This window comes from Protopterus annectens, chromosome 8.part0 (genome assembly GCF_019279795.1).
Source record: "Protopterus annectens isolate FY-2018-M chromosome 8.part0, PAN1.0, whole genome shotgun sequence".
In the NCBI taxonomy this organism is placed as follows: domain Eukaryota; kingdom Metazoa; phylum Chordata; order Ceratodontiformes; family Protopteridae; genus Protopterus; species Protopterus annectens.
Window position 1 is genome coordinate 744,383,544 of NC_056741.1, and position 21,192 is coordinate 744,404,735.

A 21,192-nucleotide genomic window follows, 5' to 3' on the forward strand; every position below is an offset into this window, starting at 1 on the left:
CAAAGGCAAGCGTCCAGTCTGGTGGACCCCAGCCATAAACAAACTCTACAACAAAAGGAGGAAGCTACTACAAGATAGAGCAAAATCCTTAAAAGGTAAGACACCCTTGATCACTATAAGTAAAAAACTAAGAGCTCTCATAAAATCATCCAAAGCAAATTTTGAGAGAAAAATAGCTAAAGACTCAAAAGACAATCATAAGGCCTTCTTTAGCTATGTTAGAAACCTGGGAGGAAACTCCCAGATATGCTCAGAACTAGTTCAAAATGATGTGAAGATTACTGATCCTACAGACATTGCCAACATACTGGCTGACAGGTTCAGTGCAAACTTCTCCCCCCCCCAAAACCAGAGATATCTATACCAAGCGATTGCAGCCCCCAAACATCTCCAACGCAAGTGAGAACTGCTCTCTCCAAAGCAAAAAACACAGCATCCATGGGACCTGATGGTGTCCTTGGCTGTGTGCTCCACGAACTCAACGAGGAATTAAACCCACAGCTAGGACAGCTGTTTAATCATAGTCTTACCTCTGGGTACGCACCCAGGGAGTGGCGCACTGCAACTGTGGTCCCACTTCACAAAGGCGGTGCCTCCACCGACCCTGGAAAGTACCGGCCCATTAGCTTGACAAGCCTTATCTGCAAAGCCATGGAGAGGATCATAATGGACCTCATAAATAAAGACATAGGGAATTTGCAGACTTTGGATCCATCCCAGTTTGGCTTTGTCAAAGGCAGATCATGCCTTCTAAACTTGGTTGACTTTTTCAAACAGTCACCAAAGCCATTGATGAGGGAAAGGCAGTCCATACAGCCTACCTCGATCTGGCGAAGGCCTTCGATACAATACCCCACTCGGGTATCATTGAAAAACTCATCAGCTTAAATGTTAACCCATACATCACAAGATGGGTTGCAAACTGGCTGAGTGACAGAACCCACAGGGTCAGAGTTGCTGGCGCCATGTCAGACTCAAAGCCTGTCACAAGTGGTGTACCACAGGGCTCAGTCCTGAGCCCACTCTTGTTTGGCATCTACTTTTCCGAAGTACAAGCAAACACAGGAGGGTTATGGCTGACAAAGTTTGCAGATGACTGCAAACTGGGCGCCATAGTAGAAAACACATCTGACACAGATATCCTTCAGAAGGGTCTCACAGAAATGGATAACTGGTGCCAGAGCCTTGGCCTAAAGTTAAATGCCAAAAAATGCATAGTCATACCCTTCGGGAAAAACAAGGTTATACCCTAGCTACCAAATAGGTGGCAATCCACTGAGCACAGAAGAAGTTATCAGGGACCTGGGGACCCAGGTTGATAGTAGTCTGTCATTCGACACCCATGTAGCTAAAGTAGTTAGGAAGACCTTCTATATTGCCCACCTTATCATGAAGGGATTCTCATCTAGATCAAGGGAGGTCATAGTCTCCCTATACTCATCACTCATCAGACCAATGATTGAGTACAATGCCCCATTCGGAATGTATCTGACCCGACACTTGCAGCAGCTGGAGAGGCCACAAAGTTCCTCACCAAAAGGATAAAGGGTCTCAAACATCTGTCCTATGCTGCCCGACTGAAAGAACTCCAGCTCTATTCAGTCGCTTACCGCTTGCTCAGAGGTGACCTTTGCCTAACATACAAGGCCATGTCAAACCCAGATTTGATGAATATGCTTCACCTCAAAAAATCTAGATCCGTCAGAGCCACAAGGCGGGAGACTTAAACCTCGACACGGCTATTAATAGGACATGCTGGAGGGATAGATTCATCACCCAAAGACTCCCTATGCTGTGGAATAAAATCCCGGTATATGTGAGGCAGAGCACCTCGCTGGCCTTGTTCAAGAGAAATCTTGACCAATGGATGGGAGATCGCAGATATACCCCAGGGATTACCTCAGTGTCACTGCTCGACAGAGGCACAGCAAAATAATGGGTATAGTTCCCCATACTAAAGGGGTGGCGTAAGCCACAAAACTATGGGCTAGGCTTGTAAATGCCCTCGGGCAGATAGCCTAGTATGAACCTATGAACCTATAATTCTTAGTACGACCTACTGATCGAGCTACAAAATTAGCTTAAAATACTGCCGGGAGGACTGTTAAACAGGTTGTGACTCTCCTGTTAATGTATTGACTTTACATGTGTTTTCACGTTTACCCTGCTTTCTTTTAGTCAGTCAGGTTTAATTACCATTTCTTGCTTTTCAATGACTACTTGAAAGACAAGCACCTTTTAGAAGACACACTTAAAAGTTCTTGCCACCTTTATGAGTATTTAATAGTGCCCACCTCTCAAATCAAGTAGGGACGTACATGATAACCCTGGTGTAAATTTATGTCTACCCAACCAGTCATCAAGACTAGCCTTAAAGGCAGACAAAGTAATACTTTGCTTGAACTCTAGTGGTAACTTATTCCACAGGATGGGAATACATGGAGTTAGGAACCTATCCATCCAGCGCATATTGTTAATTTGCTAAAAGTTTAGGACCCTAGTATGAGTGTTTGTAGAACCAGCGCTTTTGCTAACAAATAGGACGTCAAAGAAGACTGGATCTTTCATGTCTGGAAAAGTGAGAGACAGGTCATTTTAGAGCAGCTGGTCGGCTACTAAATATAAGGAAATCTGTCCTAATCTATTAGGACAGTGGAATGATTTAAAACCTTTAACTTGTTTTGGTTAAAAATTATTGTGGCCTTTCCAGTTGAGTGATATTTATGGATTTGTACATACCAAAGAGGGACTGAATACAGTGGTAAAATGACATCTTTGAATCTTGCAGATATTTCCTTGGGAATTAACTGGGACAGACAGAAGGATTTCATGAGTATGGTAGATACATGATGATGATCAAATAAGAAAGAGTTGTCCATGTAATTACTCAGATCTCTTGTGACTATTTGTTTGAAGGAGAGTACCACATATGCAGTAGACATGGTGATGTTACAATGTTTCCCACATAAAAGGATGTCCATTTCCTGACCTTTCAGATGCAGAGTACAACCAGCTGTACAGTGATCCATCCCAGCTTTCACATTTCCATTGATTGACAGGAAGAATCTCCCAGCTCAACTGTTAATTCAAGATATGCAAGTCTATCTGACATCTTCATCCTAAGAGTAATAAACATAACCCCATATAATATGGCCCCATAAATTCATGCCCTAGAGTAGAAAATTCATTGTGATGTATCCTTGTCCATTAAAGAACATAGTAATACTTTGGTGACATTATGCACTCGTACATTAGGATGAAAAGCAACTGCCAGCTTTGACTAATTCAAACAAAATGAACCCTTGCAGAGTCAGAACTCACCTGCTTGCAGTGTTTGTCATTGTCAATACAAGGTAGAGGATCATCAGGGTAGCCATCAATATCAGTATCTATTCCACAGACATGTCCATTCCCAGCCCAGCCAACTTTACACTGAAAAATGGGGGATCAATAATTAATACATATGCACATTAACAGAAACAAAAAATTACCGCACAGTTGACAGACATCAGCCTTCACATAAAACAGTATATTTTTCTCAAGATCGGTTTTTAATTATTGAAGTGCTTTAGTCAAAAGGTTTCACATGACAAAACATTATCTTTTTACACAAAACTGCAATACAATTTGTTGATATAGTAACATTTATTCCCTGTATTTAGCTAATCATCATGCCCACAAAAAGCAAATTGTAACAAGGTAAAAAAGGAAAAAAAAATTAACCTTACATCAAGAAATTTTTGATTTACAGCTACAGGCATATAATAACTTATAATGCATATTGGAAATGCTCCCTTTCCATGTGTGTTGAGTGCCTATTGTCCAATGAGGCCACGTCTGAACTATGAAAGGCTTAGAATAATGGCAGAAGGTAGAGAAGCAATAAGGAAAAAGCAAAAAATATGGCACAAAGGATGTGCATTTTATGAGTATAACCACACACCTATCAGCATTGTGGGGCATGAGCTGAAAGGTTAACTGCTTTATATGCCTCTGGGAGTGAAGTAATATCTACATAATGCACAACCTTAAGTGTCTTACTGTGCACATAAAATGGCCAGCTGTATCTCTGATGTACTTTAAAGTTTACAGTAGATCACTAACTCTTAGTACGACCTACTGATCGAGCTACAAAATTAGCTTAAAATACTGCCGGGAGGACTGTTAAACAGGTTGTAACTCTCCTGTCAATGTATTGACTTTACATGTGTTTTCACGTATACCCCGCTTTCTTTTAGTCAGTCAGGTTTAATTACCATTTCTTACTTTTCAATGACTATTTAAAAGACAAGCACCTTTTAGAAGACACACTTAAAAGTTCTTGCCACCCTTTATGAGCATTTAATAGTGCCCACCTCTCAAGTAGGGACATACATGATAACCCTGGTGTAAATTTATGTCTACCCAACCAGTCATCAAGACTAGCCTTAAAGGCAGACAAAGTAATACTTTGCTTGAACTGTAGTGGTAACTTATTCCACAGGCTGGGAATACATGGAGTTCGGAACCTATCCATCCAGCGCATATTGTTAATTTGCTAAAAGTTTAGGACCCTAGTATGAGTGTTTGTAGAACCAGCAGTTTTGCTAAGAAATAGGACATCAAAGAAGACTGGATCTTTCATGTCTGGAAAAGTGAGAGGCAGGTCATTTTAGAGCAGCTGGTAGGCTACTAAATATAAGGAAATCTGTCCTAATCTATTGGGACAGAGGAATGATTTAAAACCTTTAACTTGTTTTGGTTAAAAATTATTGTGGCCTTTCCAGTGGAGTGATATTTATGGATTTGTATATACCAAAGAGGGACTGTATTCTGATGGGTCTAATAAGGAAAGAATACAGTGGTAAAATAACATCTTTGAATCTTGCAGATATTTCCTTGGAAATTAACTGGGCCAGACAGAAGGATTTCATGAGTATGGTAAAAACATGATGATCAAATGAGAAAGAGTTGTCCATGTAATTACTCAGATCTATTGTAACTGTTTGAAGGAGAGTACCACTTATGACATACGAGATGGGGGTAGCGTTTCTGCTGAATGCTGCTGTGCTGCACTTTTTTGCATTTAGCTTGAGACAGTTTTCAGCACACCAAATATGTGTATATTCCATCCCTTTGCCTAGTTTGCAGTCAACAGCAAACTTAGTTAACCATACTTAAGGAATAATGGCTTGGGTGTCTGTAAAATAAATGCCAAACAGGAAGGGACCCAGCACAGGTCCCTTAGTACCCCACTAATTAAAATTTAAAATTCAGAGAGTACGAGCAACTCTCACTACTTGGGCTCAGTTGGACAATTAGTTTGCAACTCAGTGGACAATGTAGGAATTTATATTAGGTTTATCTAACTTTTCAATGATACCAGCATGAGGGATAGTGTCGAAAGTCTTGGCCAGGTCAAGATAAGCAGCATGCATACAGTGACCTCAGCAATTGCTTCTATAACCTTTTCAAATACATTTACCAGGTTCAGGAGACAGGACCTCCTGTCCTTCCTAAAACTAAAATGAGCTCCGGTTCTGATTCTCCCTGTGAGGGATTCTCTTTCTCTGAGACTATTTCCAGTGTACCAGTGTTTCCAGTGGGAGAACATTGAGGTTTCTGTCTTTCAGAAAATACTATGTGCTGTTACAAACGGAATTTCCAGAACCATTGCCCATTCCCCCAATTCTGTTAGCTCTGGAGTATGTGTGTCACTACCTGCAATTAGCGTTAGTTAATCCTACTGCTGCCGTTAAACATCTGGTTAATTCCAATCCTATTCCTTCTGACAAGAATGGGAAGATTTTTGAAAAGTATGGGGGGAAAACGTTTATTTATTTATTTCCAGTTTGATGACCGGGGAGGTCCACTGGGTTCAAGCAGCCCATTTTCAGTGGAGGCTCAGGGAGAAAAGCTCCATAATACATAGTAGAAATAGTACCAATTAAGCAAATTGTAAATATAAAATAGCAAAACTAAGCAAAGTAAAACAGCAACATAGAGTAAAATACAATACATATTTACATGTTTACCAGTTGGAGAACAGTAGTACAGAGTTAACATTGTACAGAGGTTTAAATCATCTGTGAATGGTATAAAAGTAACATTAGTAAGAAGGCAGTAAATAAGGTTAATCCCTAAAGGGTAAGGATGAAGGAACCTTTGTGTAATGAATGTATTCAGGTATTAAGCAGGTGAGGTAGGTAGAGTGCAACTGCATTTCCATTTATAGGAGAGGTAAGAATGGAGCTGGGTTTTGAAGTGTTCAACGTTTTCTGAAATTCTTAGAGATGGAGGGAGTGAATTCCATTTTTTGGCTAAGGAAAAGGATAGGAGAAGCTGACCAGCGGGATGATTTGGTTTGTATACAGAGATTAGATTTTGGTGGGCAGATCTTAGAGTTCTGTGTGAAGGGTATAATGGTAAGATGTTTGTTAGTGCTGGGCATTTAGTTGGTTTAAAAATAAGATGTGTGTCTATGCTTCTGCAACTTTGATTTTCAGAATTTTGAATTGTCAGGCTCATATGTTAAAGTTCATTCTGACTAATTGTCAAAGTATGAGAAATGTTCTGTCTGAGGTTTCTTCCTGTGAGGAAAATCTGCTTTAACTAATTTATTTTCTTCCATTGTTCAAGTCTCAACTCATTGTTTACAATGTGTGGTTGACACAGTTGATACTTCTTCTGAGGCTATGGCCACAGGTACTGTTTTGAGGAGATTTGCCGTCTGCATTCTCAGAACCTCTCAGATGATGTGAAGAATGAGATTTTAAACTCTCCTTTAGATAGAGCTTTAGTTTTAGACTCCTCTGCTGCAGAGGTAATCAAAAAGTGTGATGAAAGGGGTAAGTGATACTGGGGAATTTCAAAGCTTTTCAGTCCTCCTTTTGCAAACTTTCTAAGAGATTCTCTAACTCCTCATCCAATTTGCCAAAAAACAAAATAAACAGTCTTAACAAAATGCAGGTAAACATACATTTAAGAAAAAAATGGCAAGGGGTTCCAAAAAGAATTTGGGGAACCCCCAAAACCAAAGACAGTCCAACAGGTAAGAATCAATATTTAAGAGACCTTGTCTCCCCCCCAATCAGTCCCTTTTCCCTTCCAGAAAGTATGAATCTCCACTTTTCTCTTTGACAACAGATAGTTTCAGGCAAATGGGTTCTGAAGATTATCCATCAAGGCTACAGACAATATTGGGAGGAAATTATTCATCCACCAGACCAGACTCTTATTTCCTCCTGTTCATCACTGCATGCTGTCCCAAGAAGTGAAAGAACCACTTCCTCCTTCATGGGGGGCAGTATTCAAGGTTGTTTTTAGTGCCAAACAAAGAAAATGTCATTTTGTCTCTTTCTTTACTAAAGCTCTTTGTAATAGTGCCCAAGTTCAAAATGGCGTCATGTCATACCCTGTTACTCCTCCTTCCTAATGCAAGTTTCCTGCTAACACTACATTTAGAAGATGGCTATCATCACATCCCTATTCATCTCGAATTCAGGTGTTTCTTAGGGTTTTGTGTCTAAATCACATTATCAGTTCTTTGCCTTATTGTTTGAACTATCCACTGCACCAAGTGTGTTAAAACAGTGTCTAGCTGCAGTTCTAGCTCACTGCAGGCTACAGGGTGTCCACATTTTTCATATTTAGGTGAGTTACTCATTATCTTTACAAGGTCTTTTACAAAGTGTCAGGAATCTGACTTCAGCAAGAGATCTTGTAGACAATCTGGAGTTCCAAGAGCTCAAAGTGTTTTTTGACTCCTTCACACAGGATTGTGTTTCTGAGCTGTCAGCTAGACACCTCAGTTCTAACAGCCTTTCTTCCGTAGGAAAAAAAGATATATATCTAGATGAATTTCTAAGGTTTCTACTCAGACTTTAGTCACTGTGAGGGACTACATCCAGATTTTGAGTCTCATGGCATCTACGATTCCCAGGATACCCAGGAAACACTCCACATGAGAAAGATACAGTGGTATCTGATATCGCTTTGTCCCCAGCACCAGCATCCCTTGTTTATTTTCAAATTCCAATGCAGGGGGTTGTTACAAGAGAAATCAATTGGTAGAGACAACAAATATCACTAATTCTGGGTTTTCCCCTTCTCAATCCCTGTTCCAAAGCAGGCAGTCACCATAGATACCACAGACTTTGCTTGAAGAGAAATTTCAGGAGGGATAAAAGTGCAGGATGTGTGGGATACCAAGGACAGATGCAAGCACATAAATATAAAAGAGATGCTTGCCTTGATCAAGGCACTCAACTCTCTGAATCATCTTTGGTCCCTAGGACCTCTTCAAGTTGTTACAGACAGTACCACTGTCATGTGGTACATCAACAGCAAAGGGGAACCAGGCCACACTTCCATTGCAGACTAGCCATGTTACTTGGGATATAGCTTCATAGCACATTCTCACTCTACAGACATCCTACATTGCATCAGAGCAAACTGTGTGGAAGACAAGTTGAGCAGAACAACAGCAGACTCTCACAAATGGCAACTAGATTAGGGGGGCTTCTAAAATGTGATCCATCTGTAGGGAGCTCTTCAAGTAGACCTATTTGCTTACTCTCAGAACAATCAGCTGGTAAGATTCTACTCCAGGACTCCATGCAAGAAGGCCTGGAAGACAGATGCCTTTTCTTTTCCTTGAACAGTAATGTACCCTTAACCTTTCCTACCCTTTCCACTGATATCCAGGGTACTTCTGAAGATTCAGAAGGAATCCCCCAAGATCATTGTGGTGACTCCAGTCTGGCCAAAGTAACAGTGGTTCTCCCTTCTTTTGGAAATGGCCAGGGGCAACTACCACATGCTTCTTCACAGAATGGATCTACTAACACAAGATCAGGGGTGTTTGATACACCCTGACCCCAATCACCTTTACCTGACTGCCTGGATGGCATGGTTTTAATTCCTTTAGGCAGCTGTTTATCGAGGACATGCAACAGGTACTACTGGAGGCAAGGAAGACTGCTACTAGAAAATTATATAGTAGGAAATGGAAAAATGTTTTCTAGTTGGTGTTAACCACATAACCAACACCCATTCAGACCTAGCTGTTCTATGGTTTTACAATATTTGTATGAGTTCCTATCCTATGTTCTTTCTTACTCCTCCATCAAGGTTCATTAATCAGCCATTTCAGCATGTCTGGTCAAGGATCCTCCGCTTTCAATTCATTCTCATGGCAAAATGTTTTTGAAAGGGGTTTTGCATTAGAGTCCTCCATGAAAACTGGTGGCCCCTCTTTGGGATCTTAATTTTGTGTTAGAGAAGCCAACACTGCTTTATTTCATCTAGCTAACCTGGCTGACTTGAGGTTCTTCATATAGAAAACAACTTTATAGATTGCTCTGCCCTCTGTGGAAAGGCTATCTGAGTTGCAAGCTCTTATGGAGAGTCAATACTATCTCATTTTCCACAGAGGCTGGGTTTCTTAGGTTCATAGGTAAGTACTAGGCTATCTAGCCAAGGGTATTTATAAGCCAAGCCAGTGTGGCTTTCGCCACCCCCTTAGATTAGTTCCCTGTGCCTATGACCAGCAGAGCCATTAGTTCCCTAAGCCTCTGTCCAGCAGAGCCACTGCAGTGATCCACAGGGTAAATTTTCTGTTTCCCATCCACCCGACAAGGTTTCTCTTGAAGAGTGCTAGTGAGGGGCTTTGTCTGATGTATATTGGAATCTTGTTCCAAAGCATGGGGAGTCTCTGGGTCAGGAATCTATCCCTCCAGCACGTCCTATTTATCGTTGTGATAAGGTTTATATCCTTAGAGCATGTGGCTCTCAGGGATTTGTTTTTTTTTTTTTAGGTCGAGCATATCCATCGATTCTGGGTTGGACATGGCCTTGTATGTCAAGCAGAGATCACCTCTGAGTAAGCGGTATGCAACCGAGTACAGCTGGAGTTTCTTTAGTCGGGCTGCATAGGGCATCTGTTTGAGGCCAGTAATCCTCTTGGTGAGGTACTTTTATGGTCTTTCCAGCTGTTGCAGGTGTCTTGTAAGGTACATCCCAAATGGGGCGTTGTATTCTGTAATGGGTCTAATAAGTAATAAGTAATAAGTAGAGAGGCATAATAACCTCCTTTGTTCTGGATGAGAACCCTTTTGAGATTAGGTGGGCCACACAGAAGGATTTCCTAACCACCGTGGCAATATGATTATCAAAGGAGAGATTGCTATCTACTTGGGTCCCCAGATCCCTTATTACTTTTTCCTGTATTTAGGGGACTACCACTTATGTGGTAGTTTGTGGGTACTTTGTTTTATACTAAGGGGATGACTATGCACTTTTTGGCATTCAGTTTGAGGACATGATTTTGACACCAGGGATCCGTCTCAGTGAGACCCTTCTGGAGGGTGTCTGTATCGGCCGGAGAATCAATTATGGACCCTAGTTTGCAGTCGTCTGCGAACTTGGTCAGCCAAAGTCCTCCTGTGCTTGCCTGTACTTCTAAGAAGTATATACCGAACAGGAGGGGTCCTAGGACTGAGCCCTGGGGGAAGCCACTTGTAACTAGTTTAGTCTGCAACTCTCACCATGTGGTTCTGTCCATGACCCAATTTGCAACCCATCTCATGATGTAGAGGTTAATGTTCAGGTTGGTGAGTTTGTCTATAATACCAGAATGGGGAATGGTGTCGAAACCATCAGGTTTAAGAGGCATGATCTGCCCTTAACAAAGCCAAACTGGGTGGGGTCCACAGTTTGGAGGTTCCCAATGTCTTTGTTAATGAGTTCCATGATGATGTGCTCCATATCTTTGCAGATCAGGCTAGTCAGGCTTATAGGGTGATAGTTCCTGGGGTCTATTGTGGTGCCACCTTTGTGGATTGGGATAACTGTTGCTGTGCACCACTCTGTGGGTACGTAGCCTGTAGAGAGGCTGAGTTTGAACAGTGTGTTTAGGTGAGGGGTTAGTTCATTTTGGAGCTCTTGTAAGACACATCCTGGGACACTGTGAGGCTGTGTTTTTGGCTTTGGATAGGGCTATTTTAACCTGTGTGTCGGTGATTGCCGGGGCCTTACTTTCTTCGGGTATGGTTATGGGCCCTTTAGGGGGTGAGAGGTGTGTGAAGTTTGCACTGAACCTGTCTGCCAAATTGTTGGCAATATCAGTCAGTTCAGTGTATTTTGTGCCATTCTGCACCAACTTAGAGCAGATCTGAGAGTTTCCACTTAGATACTTGACATAGCTAAAGAATGCTTTGTGGTTATCTCTGGAGTCCTTGGCAATTTTTCTTTCAAAGCTAGCCTTAGATGATTTAATGAGGGATCATAGTTTCTTGCTGATACTGATCAGGAATGTCTTTCCTTCTAAGGTTTTTGCTCTTATCTGTAATAGTTTTCTCCATCTATTGTAGAGCCTGTTTATGGCAGGGGTCCACCAGACTGGTTTCCTTTTCTTGGAGGGGTGAGTCTTGGTTTTACTTGGGATAGCATGATCCATGCATTCCTACAGATGATCATAGAGTGGCTTTGTATAGGTTTCAGCAGCTTGGACAGCATTGTCCATTGGCGTGGGGTCTGTGAACCTTTCCATCTCAGTCTTAAGCAACGTGAAGTTTGCTTTTGAAAAGTTTTTCATGGTGGTTTCCTTGATTGGGGTTGGGGGCAGAATGTGAATATCCAGAGTGATTAGTCTATCATCTGATCTAACCAGCGAGGGGTTGACATCAGGTGTGGAACACCGGTCACCCATGTTGTTGATGACCAGGTCCAATATGTTGTTCCCTCTGGTGGGGGTGTTGACCAGTTGATCCAGGGCGTTCGAGTTTATAAATTCTAGGAAGCGTTGGGCAAGGGAGTTAGTACTTGAGTAGTTCTCCCAGTTAATGTTTGGGTAGTTGAAATCACCCAGTATTAGGGTGTTTAGCAGGACCATCATATTTTCCAGTGTCTCCAGAAATGCGGAATGGGGGTCCTGGGTCATGGTGGGTGATCTGTAGCAAGCTACAATTTGGATTGCAGTTTTTCCCATTGTTAGTTGCACTTGGATGATCTCTGATGCATCAGGCTGCACCACTAACCTGGAAATGTGAGTATCCTTGATGAATATGGATACACCCCCACCTTTTGTGTTTCGGTCCAGGTTCTGTGGCCAAAAGGTATGGTATGAGTTATAGCCTGGTAGTGCTGGGGTGCTCTCTGGAGCCTTAAACCAGGTTTCTGTTACTGCACAAATATTGATGTTCTCCATACAGAGGAGTGCCTTGAGTGCGTGCATTTTGAGGTTTAGACTTCTGGCATTGAGTAGCATTACCCTCAGTTTTTGGTTACTTGTGCTATTTACGGTGGTGGGTTTGTCTTTTGAGCCTTGCCTAAAAAAGGCACTATGGGAGCGACAAGAGCCTTTGCCAGTATTCAAAAGCCTAAGGGTGACAGGTGCAAACCATCTCTTGCGAAGCAATGTGGTTTATCGAGCATGTCATGCCAGGAAGACAGATACTGGATCCCCACTGAATGACACCAGAAACTTAGCCAATTGTTGAAGTTGATCATTTTTTCTTTATACTGTGGTATCATTCTTGGTGAGGGTTGGATGCTACTCAGGGTCATACCTGCTTGGGCTACATGATCAGAGAGCGCTTCCAAGTCTCTTTTCATGTAGTCCAGGGAAGTACATCTCAGGTCATTCACACCAACATGTACAATGACAGAGTCATATTTGTACTTGTTCTGGAGTGACCTGAGTGCTTGTGTTATGTGGCGGATCCTGGCGCCCGACAGGCAGCTAACTGTAACCTTCTCCTTGTCCAGCCTAGTTAGTGGGACATCTTTGAGATCTAATCCTTCTTTCATGCCTAAAGTGGCATCCAAATTTACCTTAAGACAAACTATCTATTTACTTCCTTTCCTGAACCTAAAAATTGAGAGAGAAAGGATATTCGATACCTTGGATGTCCACAGACAACTCAGTTACTATACTGACACAACTGAATCTTTCATATCTTCTGAACAGTTGTTCATTTCTTGTGAAGGTAAGAAGAAGGCACAGCCTGTGTCAAAACAGACGATTATCAGATGGTTTCTAAGGCTATTACCTTTTGTTATACTCACCATAACAAAACAATTCCAGGCAAAGTCAAGCTCCACTCTTCCAGGGCCTTGGTTTCAGCTATAGCTTTTTGGAAAGGGGTGGATTCTATAAATATTCTAGAAGCAATAACCTGGTCCTTTATAAGTATGTTTACAAGGTATTACACATTAGTTTCCCTTTCTAGGTTTAGATCAGGCTTTGCTAGGACCATTCTGTAGGGGTCCCGGATCCTTCTCCTTCCAGCTCTCAAATGTAGTATGCTAGAGTAATCTACCCATACAGACAACAGTATTGCAGCAGTGATTAATATGAAGAGCATAGTACAGTTGTGTAAGTAAACTTCCCATAACAATAGATGTTTGAATGATCACTGTTGCAGTAGCTGCTCCCTTCCTCCACCCCCCTTGTTTTTTGGTTTATTGCTTATGCCTGGATGTGGACATTTATTTTTTGTTGTTGCTAGCATTGTCCTTTCAGGGCTCATCCTCCTTATCTCTGTTGGCATGAAAGCTGTGAAGGGCTTGGCACCAAGACATGTCAGTTTAGCTCATGATGACTGACTGTTTGGGTGTCTGGAAGGTACCCAGAAGTCATGGAAGCTATTATATCCTTGGCAAGATATAACCCATATAGCTAAGGCTACTGGAGGAGTGATCATTTGAACATCTACTGTTATGGTAAGTTCAGTTACACACAAATGTACTTTCTTGCTTTAAAAGGTGCACCATACATCCTTTGAAATGCACATAAAGTACAGTTGTGTACCTACCATAAATGTAGATGTTCGAGTGTATTCACTGTTGCAGTCATTACTCTTGGGTTATCCTGCTGGCAGGCTACCCTCAATCGGCCAGAATTCCAAAGTCTAGGTCCGGCACCGGTTGCTGTCACCTCTTCCCTGACGTCAGTGCGCCAGGGGTATAAAAGATGCAGCTGACGCCATTTTCTTCAGTTTTTCTTGCCCCAGATGTCAGGTGCCCCCAAATTGGTAGGCTGGAAAAATATGCCAATAAAAATGCATGCACAAAAATAACAGTTCCTTCATCTACAAGCAAATACACCAAATAGGTTGTATAGGATAGAGAAGTACAGATAAGTCCCAGCAAAGAATAGGGGGACGGTGGGTGGGTAACCTGGACTGCAACAGTGACTACACTCGAACATCTACATTTATGGTAGGTACACAACTGTACTATGTTCATCGTGTTTCACTGTTGCAGTCATTACTCTTGGGTAGAATCCTACAGCTGAGGATGGGTGGCTGGGCTAAATAGGATTAGGAGAGGCTATGAGGCCCTGCAGAACTGCAGTGGCAAAGCCTGCTCTGGACTTGGAGTAAAGAGGTAAGTGGTAGTGCCTTGTGAAGGTGTGCACTGAACTCCAAGTTGCAGCCTCTAAAATATCTTTGGTTGGTACTCCTCTGAGGAAGGCTGCTGAAGTGGCTGCTGCTCTGGTGGAATGAGGCCTAATGCCCTTAGGCACTGATTTGCCATGTTGAAAATAACAGAAATGGATGCAATGGCCTATCCATTTAGAAATAGTCTGTTCTGAGATAGCTTTTCCTTGTGATACTGCAGCATATGACACTAAAAGTTGCTCAGTTTTTCTGAAAGCTTTAGTTCTGTCCAAGTAGAAGCGTAACTGCCTGTGTATGTCCAAAGAATGCAGAATTTTCTCACCCTTGTTCTGTGGGTTTGGATAAAAGGTAGGCAAGTGAATGGTTTGGTTGAGGGCCACAATGGACACCACCTTAGGCATAAATGTAGGGTTTGTCCTCAGAGAAACCCTGTCTGGATGAAAAATGATGAAAGGTTCCACAGCCATGAAAGCTTGTAACTCCAAGACTTGCCTTGCAGAGGTTATTGCTAGGAGCAGAGCTGTTTCCCAGGATAAGAATTTTATATCTGTTGTTGATGCTGGCTCGAAAGGAGGCAGTGTGAGTTTTTCCAAAACATAATTGAGGTCCTAGGCTGGAATTGGTGCTCTCCTTGGAGGCCTAATGTTTTTGGCCCCTCTGAGGTACTGCCTTATTAAAGAATGAGAAAAGATAGGTGGTTCCGTATTGTAATGGGCTGAAATGGCAGAGGCATGAATCTTAATAGATGAGAAAGAAAGGTCTTTGTTTAGCATTTCAGTTAGGTATTGTAAAATCTGACGGATATTTGGTACACACGTGTCAATGCCTTGTTCCTGGTTCCAAGCACAGAATCTCTTCCATTTTTCTGCATAAGATTTTCTGGTACTGGGCCTCCTGGCCTCCAACATAATATCCATAACAGCTTTTGAAAGAGGAGTGTTCTGAATGGCTACATTATCTGCCACGCTGCCAGATTTAAGGTCCTGGGTTGGCTGTGCAGGATCTGATTGTTTTGTTGGGTCAGCAAGTGAGAAGTTTGAGGCAATATCCATGCTGGACCTTGAGACAAGCTCTTTAGGATTGGGTACCAGTGCTGGCGTGGCCAGTCTGGTGCAATCAGTATCATTTTTGGCTTCTCTTGTCTGACCTTTAGGAGTACCCTGGGAAGGAGAGGCAATAGAGGAAAGGCATATACTGTTAGATTTTTCCAGCTGAAGGATAGGGCGTCCACTTTCCATGCTTGCTTGTGATAAATCCTTGTGCAAAATCTCTGTAATTGGCAGTTGTGAGGGGAGGCAAATAGAGCTATGTCTGGGCATCCCCATTTCCTTATTATCATGCTGAAGACTTGTGGATCCAGTTTCCATTCGTGGGGATCCATGAGGTTTCTGCTTAGTTCGTCTGCCAGAGTATTTGTTTTTCCTGGCAGGAATTGTGCTTGCAGGTGAACTTGAAAAGCCAATGCTGTGTCCCATAAGGTCATTGCTTGTCTGCAGAGGGGGTAGGAATGTGTACCTCCCTGCTTGTTTATGTACCACATGACCGTAGTGTTGTCTGTCTTTATCAGTAACTGTCCTGGATGAAGCAGGTCCTTCAAAGCTGTCAAGGCATTTTGAACAGCTAGCATCTCTTTTTGATTGATGTGAAGATGCATCTGGTTTGTAGGCCATGTGTCCTGAATACATTTTCCTGCCATATGGACCCCCCAGCCATAATCTGAAGCATCCGTTGTTAGTGTAGTTTCCTCATATGCAGTCTGGCATATGGAATTAGTAGAATGCAGGATGCCATGAAACCCAAGGCCTGCAGGATTTTCCTTGCAGATAAGTGGGGTTTTGTTGCCAATTTCTTGAAGTAAGTAGTCAGTTGCTTTTGTTTGTCTGGCGTGAGATAAGCCATCTGGGCAGTTGTATTTAAGCTTGCACCCAGGAATATTATCTCTTGAGAGGGCACTAGTTTTGGTTTCTTTTCGTTTACTGTGTACCCTAAGCCAATTAGTAATCTTTTTACAAACACCAGATGCTTTAGAAGAATGTCTTTGTTCTCTGCTTGAATTAGGCAGTCGTCCAAGTAGGGATATATTTGAATTCCTTTTTGTCTGCAAAATGCAATTACTGCTACCAGGCATTTTGTGAAGACCCTGGGTGCAGTAGATAAGCCAAAGGGCAGTGCAGAGAATTGGTAATGCATTGAGCCAGCTATGAATCTGAGGTACCTTCTGCAAGATTGTCTGATTGGGACATGCAGGTATGCCTCTTTTAGGTCCAAAGTTACGAGACAAGCCTTCTTGCCCAGCATGGGCAGTAGCTGCTGTAGAGTGAACATCTTGAATTTTGGAACTTCCAGAAACGTATTTAATATAGACAGGTCCAGTATTGGTCTCCAGATTTTGTCCTTTCTGGGTACTAGGAAAAGTCTGGAGTAAAATCCTTGCCCCTGCTCTTGTTGTGGTACTTGCTGAATGGCCCTCATGTCCATGAGGGTTGTAATTAGTTTTTGTGCCTCTGCCCATTGATTGTGTGTCAGGTCTGGAATACCTTTTGACCTTGGTAGAGTGTGAAAATGGAACCTCTAGCCTTGGGACACTATGTTCAGGACCCATTTGTCTTGGGTCACCATTTGCCAATTTGATGAAAAAAGTGCTAGTTTTCCCCCTAAGGGGGCTGTCAAAAGAAAAGTGCTTGGATCTGGTAGAGGAAAGTCATTGGGACTGTTTCCTGTAAGGTTGTGATTTGTCTTCTCCGCTTTTGGAGGTAGGAGCACCCCATTGTTTAGGCCTGTATGAGCCTTGGGGCTGAGATCTGCCTCTGGGACGCCTGTAGCTACCACTTTGTGGTCTGTCTGACACTGAAAAGGACTAATTTTTAGAAGGCCGGTTCCTGCTGAACCTGGGTGGCTGTACCTGTAAGAAATCCTTGACTGTCTGCATGGATTTTGCTTTATCCTCCATTTTTTTCAACACCTCTTCTGCTTTAGTACCAAACAAAGTATCATGATGTAATGGTGCATCTAATAATTTTGCTTAACATGATCAGGCAGATTCTGTTCCTTTAACCAAGCATGCCTTCTAATAACAGAACCTGTAACAGCGGCCCTGCAAGAGGCCTCCAGTGAATCATAACCACATTGCAAAGTATGCCTTCCCACGTGTTCAGCTGCATGCAATAAATCCTGCAATTCCTTGTTCTCTGAACTTTCAGTGTTTGTCAACAATTTCTGTTTAAGCAGTGACATTAAATATTGCTGATATTTAAGCATATGAAACTGACAATTTAAAGTCCTTACAGCCAGGGTAGCAGAAGTGTAGACTTTTTTCCCCCATCTGTCAATAGCCCTAGAATCTCTATCAGAGGGGACAGCATTTTTTGCAGTGGAAGCTTTAACCCCTTTGGGACCCTGAGATATAGCTTTTGGGTCAGCTGCAGGGTTTTTATATAGGAATTTATGAGAATCCGGGATCCTGTAGTATCTGTCTGGCTTAGCAGGTGCAGGGGGTAAAGAGTCATGGGACAGGCCGGACTCTGAAAATACATCATCTACAATGTCTAGAACAGGTGGAATAGTAAGGGGTCGGTGCTGAGGAAGTAGTAGAAAGTCTCTGAGCCTTTTCTTATATTCATAATAATCCTGGATCTCCCAGTGGAAATGTTCCCTCATGGTATGCAAGGTTTCCCCAAAAGAATAATCCTCAGGAGGAGAGGCTGAAGGAATGGATTCTTCAGCATCAGAATCCTCATAGGGAAGCATGGAGTAATCCTGTTCAGAAGAGGAATCAGAGGAAATAGAAACTTGATCAGAGGAATCATACTCTGTCTCTTGCCTAGGCCTCTTATCAGGAGGGGGATGGGAGCCCTTGATCAAAGTAATTAGGTCTTCGGCCATTTTAAGCATCTGTTTTTTAGGCATGGAAGTCTGAGTAGGAGAATGCTGTACTTGTTTCTTTGTCTTTAGAGCTGCTTTAGTCTTTGTCTTTGAAGCTGAAGATGGCTTAATATATAGTTGTGTAGGTCTGAAGACACCCTCAGAAGCCGATGCCTGCTCAGCGGCTCCGGACCCATCTGAGGGAATGATTTCCGAGTGTCCAATACCTTGAGTATCCAGAGGCCCAGTCGGCTCCATGTGGGAGTCGGAAGCGGCCTGTGGCTCTGAGGTAGCGGGTGCCAGGGGCTGCGAAGGCGCCTCACTGAGAACCGGCATCTGGCCTAGCAGAGGCTTCGTCGTCGGTTTTGGACCTCGGATGCCTATCCTTTTCCTTGTCCTTGCGTTTTTTTGTAAACTGCGGTTGTCGGCTGGTCCGACGGCATTATATAATTAAATCTTTGGCCAAAGTAATGAAATGCAAAATCGAACCGACGCTTGATAGTGCGTTGGTTAAATCTAGCACAAAACCGACAGCTAGCAACGTTGTGATCAGGGCCTAGAAAAGGAATACAGTAAGAGTGAAAATCCTTGAGGTATTTGCTTCCCACAAGACATACAATTGTTAACTTTTTCTGACATCGGTCTGGAGCAAGAAAAAAGTTTCCCCAACGGGGTACTTAGCTTTAATGAAGACTTCGGTTCTGAAATTCGGATTTGAAAATCTCAGGAGTCGGCCGACCGGCACTTGCAAACTGCTTTTGCTTCGGGCACCGCGTGGCAAGAAAGACTGAAGAAAATGGTGTCTGCTGCATCTTTTATACCCCTGGCGCACTGACGTCAGGGAAGAGGCAACAGCAACCGACACCGGACCTAGACTTTGGAATTCTGGCCAACTGAGGGTAGCCTGCCAGCAAGATAACCCAAGAGTAATGACTGCAACAGTGAAACACAATGAACATCTAGCAAATCACATCACCATAGGTGGAAGTTTGGGAGGTCATTGTTTAAACACTTAGCAAGACATCTCACAGCAGTGACAGCAGAAGAAGGCAAGATTTCTCTTTAGTCTGCTATTTTTGTGTTACTAGTAGCTTTCAGCTACGTTGCCATTTTGTGTTTCCTCTCTTAGCCTATTACCTATTCCAGGCCTTCTTGAAGGTCTTTCTGGTCTTACAGTCCACTACCTTCACATATAATGTGTTCATTTTCTCAGATTTTCTTTCTTTGAAGAACTTTATAATACTTAGGTTAAACTTTGTAGCCTGATCTAGTAAGGATGTCTCCTTCTACCTCTTGTTTCTTTGAAGCTGTATACTGTCATAGTCTGTAAGTGTTGTGTGCACTCATACTATTTTTCCCCTTTCCTTACCTATCCTAAATTTGGTTCCTATAACACTTTCACATACTTCTTATCTTCCATTCCCTTTTATTACAATGGTAGCCTGTCTGTGTCCTTTCTTCAGTCACCTGACATCTTTATCCTTGTATGAGTAACAGTACTACAGTCCATCAATTGCAGCCTGATCAGGGGTACAATGAAGGGTAATACAAACTCTCCATTTCTGGAATTTAATGATGCATTCCAACATATCACTGACTATGATAGCGCTTTCTCCATTTTTAAGTTGAGATTCCATAACCAAATCTTTTTCTTACACTTTTTGCTTTTTGGGTACTCTTCCCATATGGTATTTGACTTTGGGATTCTTATAGCTCAGATGATGTACTTTATAATTCACATTAAACCTTAGATACTACTTTTCAGCTTAAACCATAGATGACACTTTTCAGTTCACTGCCAATCTCCTCGGGTCCCTTTGCAAGTTTGTTTTTTTCTGTCTTCCACTGTCCCTCTGTCATAGTGTCATTTTCAGATAGGGTGATCCATGATCCTCTTATTACAGTACTTCCTGATGACTGACAGAAATATACCAAAGAACACTGGTCACAGAACTGACCTTTGAGGGACCACACTAACCAGTTCTCTTTCCTTTGAGAGGGTTCCCTAACTGCTACTGTATGTTTACAGCCACACAGTGAGTCATACTGACTTAGTCAACTTCCCTCTTACTCCATGTCCTTTCAGTCTCTTAATCTCCTGAAAGAGACTGAGTTGAAGGCTTTACTGACCTCAATCCTATGGGTTTCCTCTCTTCAAGTTTCTGCATAACCATTGCATAAAAATGAATCTGAACTGAAATTATCTTGTTTTTACAAACTCGTGCTGTGATTTATCCTGCAGTTTGTTGTTCTTCAGAAAATCATCTAGCTTTTTCTTTAGTACATTCTCCTAAACTTTCCCTGCTACAGAGGTCAATCTCAAGTGTGTGTCATTTGTTGTACCAGTTCTAACTTCCCCCTTGTACAGTGGCACCATTTTAGCCTCCTTTCAATCTTCCATAACCTCACCACCGCTAAGTCACAGGTTGAAGAGTTTTGTTAAGGGGTCAGTACATACACCTTCCAGGTTCCTTAGGATCATTGTGATATGTTGCCAGTGTTGTGTTGTCTTGCCTTAAATCCCTGATTACAGTTTTTACGTCTTCCTTTGGTTTATGACTACCAGATGCACTCCCTTTTTCCCCTTCCCAAGCTGGATCTCCTTCCTTCTCTTTTTTGATGACTGAATTGAAGGTATTATGGATAATTTATGCATTTTCCCAGCCTCATTGTACTCCTTCTCTTCCATGACCGGTGTCTGCAGTTCTGTCTTGGAATTCTGTCTTTCTCTTTTACATATGAAGAATCCTTTTTCTCTCTTTGTATTTCTTTTACTAAACCTGTCTCTGGATTTGCCTATGCCTTTCTTACTACCTCTGTTGTTTTTTTATAGCTTCTTCACAGTACTACAACTGCCTACATCCTCCTCTCTCTTCTACAAACAGTCATATGCCCTTCTCCTTTACCTGGAGTGAGTCCTTAACCTCAGTGCTGAACTACATCAGCC

General features: G+C 42.3%; 1 protein-coding gene across 2 annotated transcripts in view; it reads right to left on the minus strand.

Annotated features, from left to right (window-relative positions):
• Positions 1-21,192, minus strand: part of THBS3 (thrombospondin 3) — a 948,644-nt gene that overhangs the window by 531,019 nt on the left and 396,433 nt on the right. Inside the window, exon 12 of one of the 2 annotated variants that reach the window (XM_044080201.1) lies at positions 3,322-3,432. The exons of the other annotated variant lie outside the window; for it this stretch is intronic. Within the exon in view, the coding sequence (XP_043936136.1) occupies positions 3,322-3,432 (111 nt within the window). The remainder of the gene's footprint in view (positions 1-3,321; positions 3,433-21,192) is intronic. 2 annotated transcript variants of the gene reach the window in all.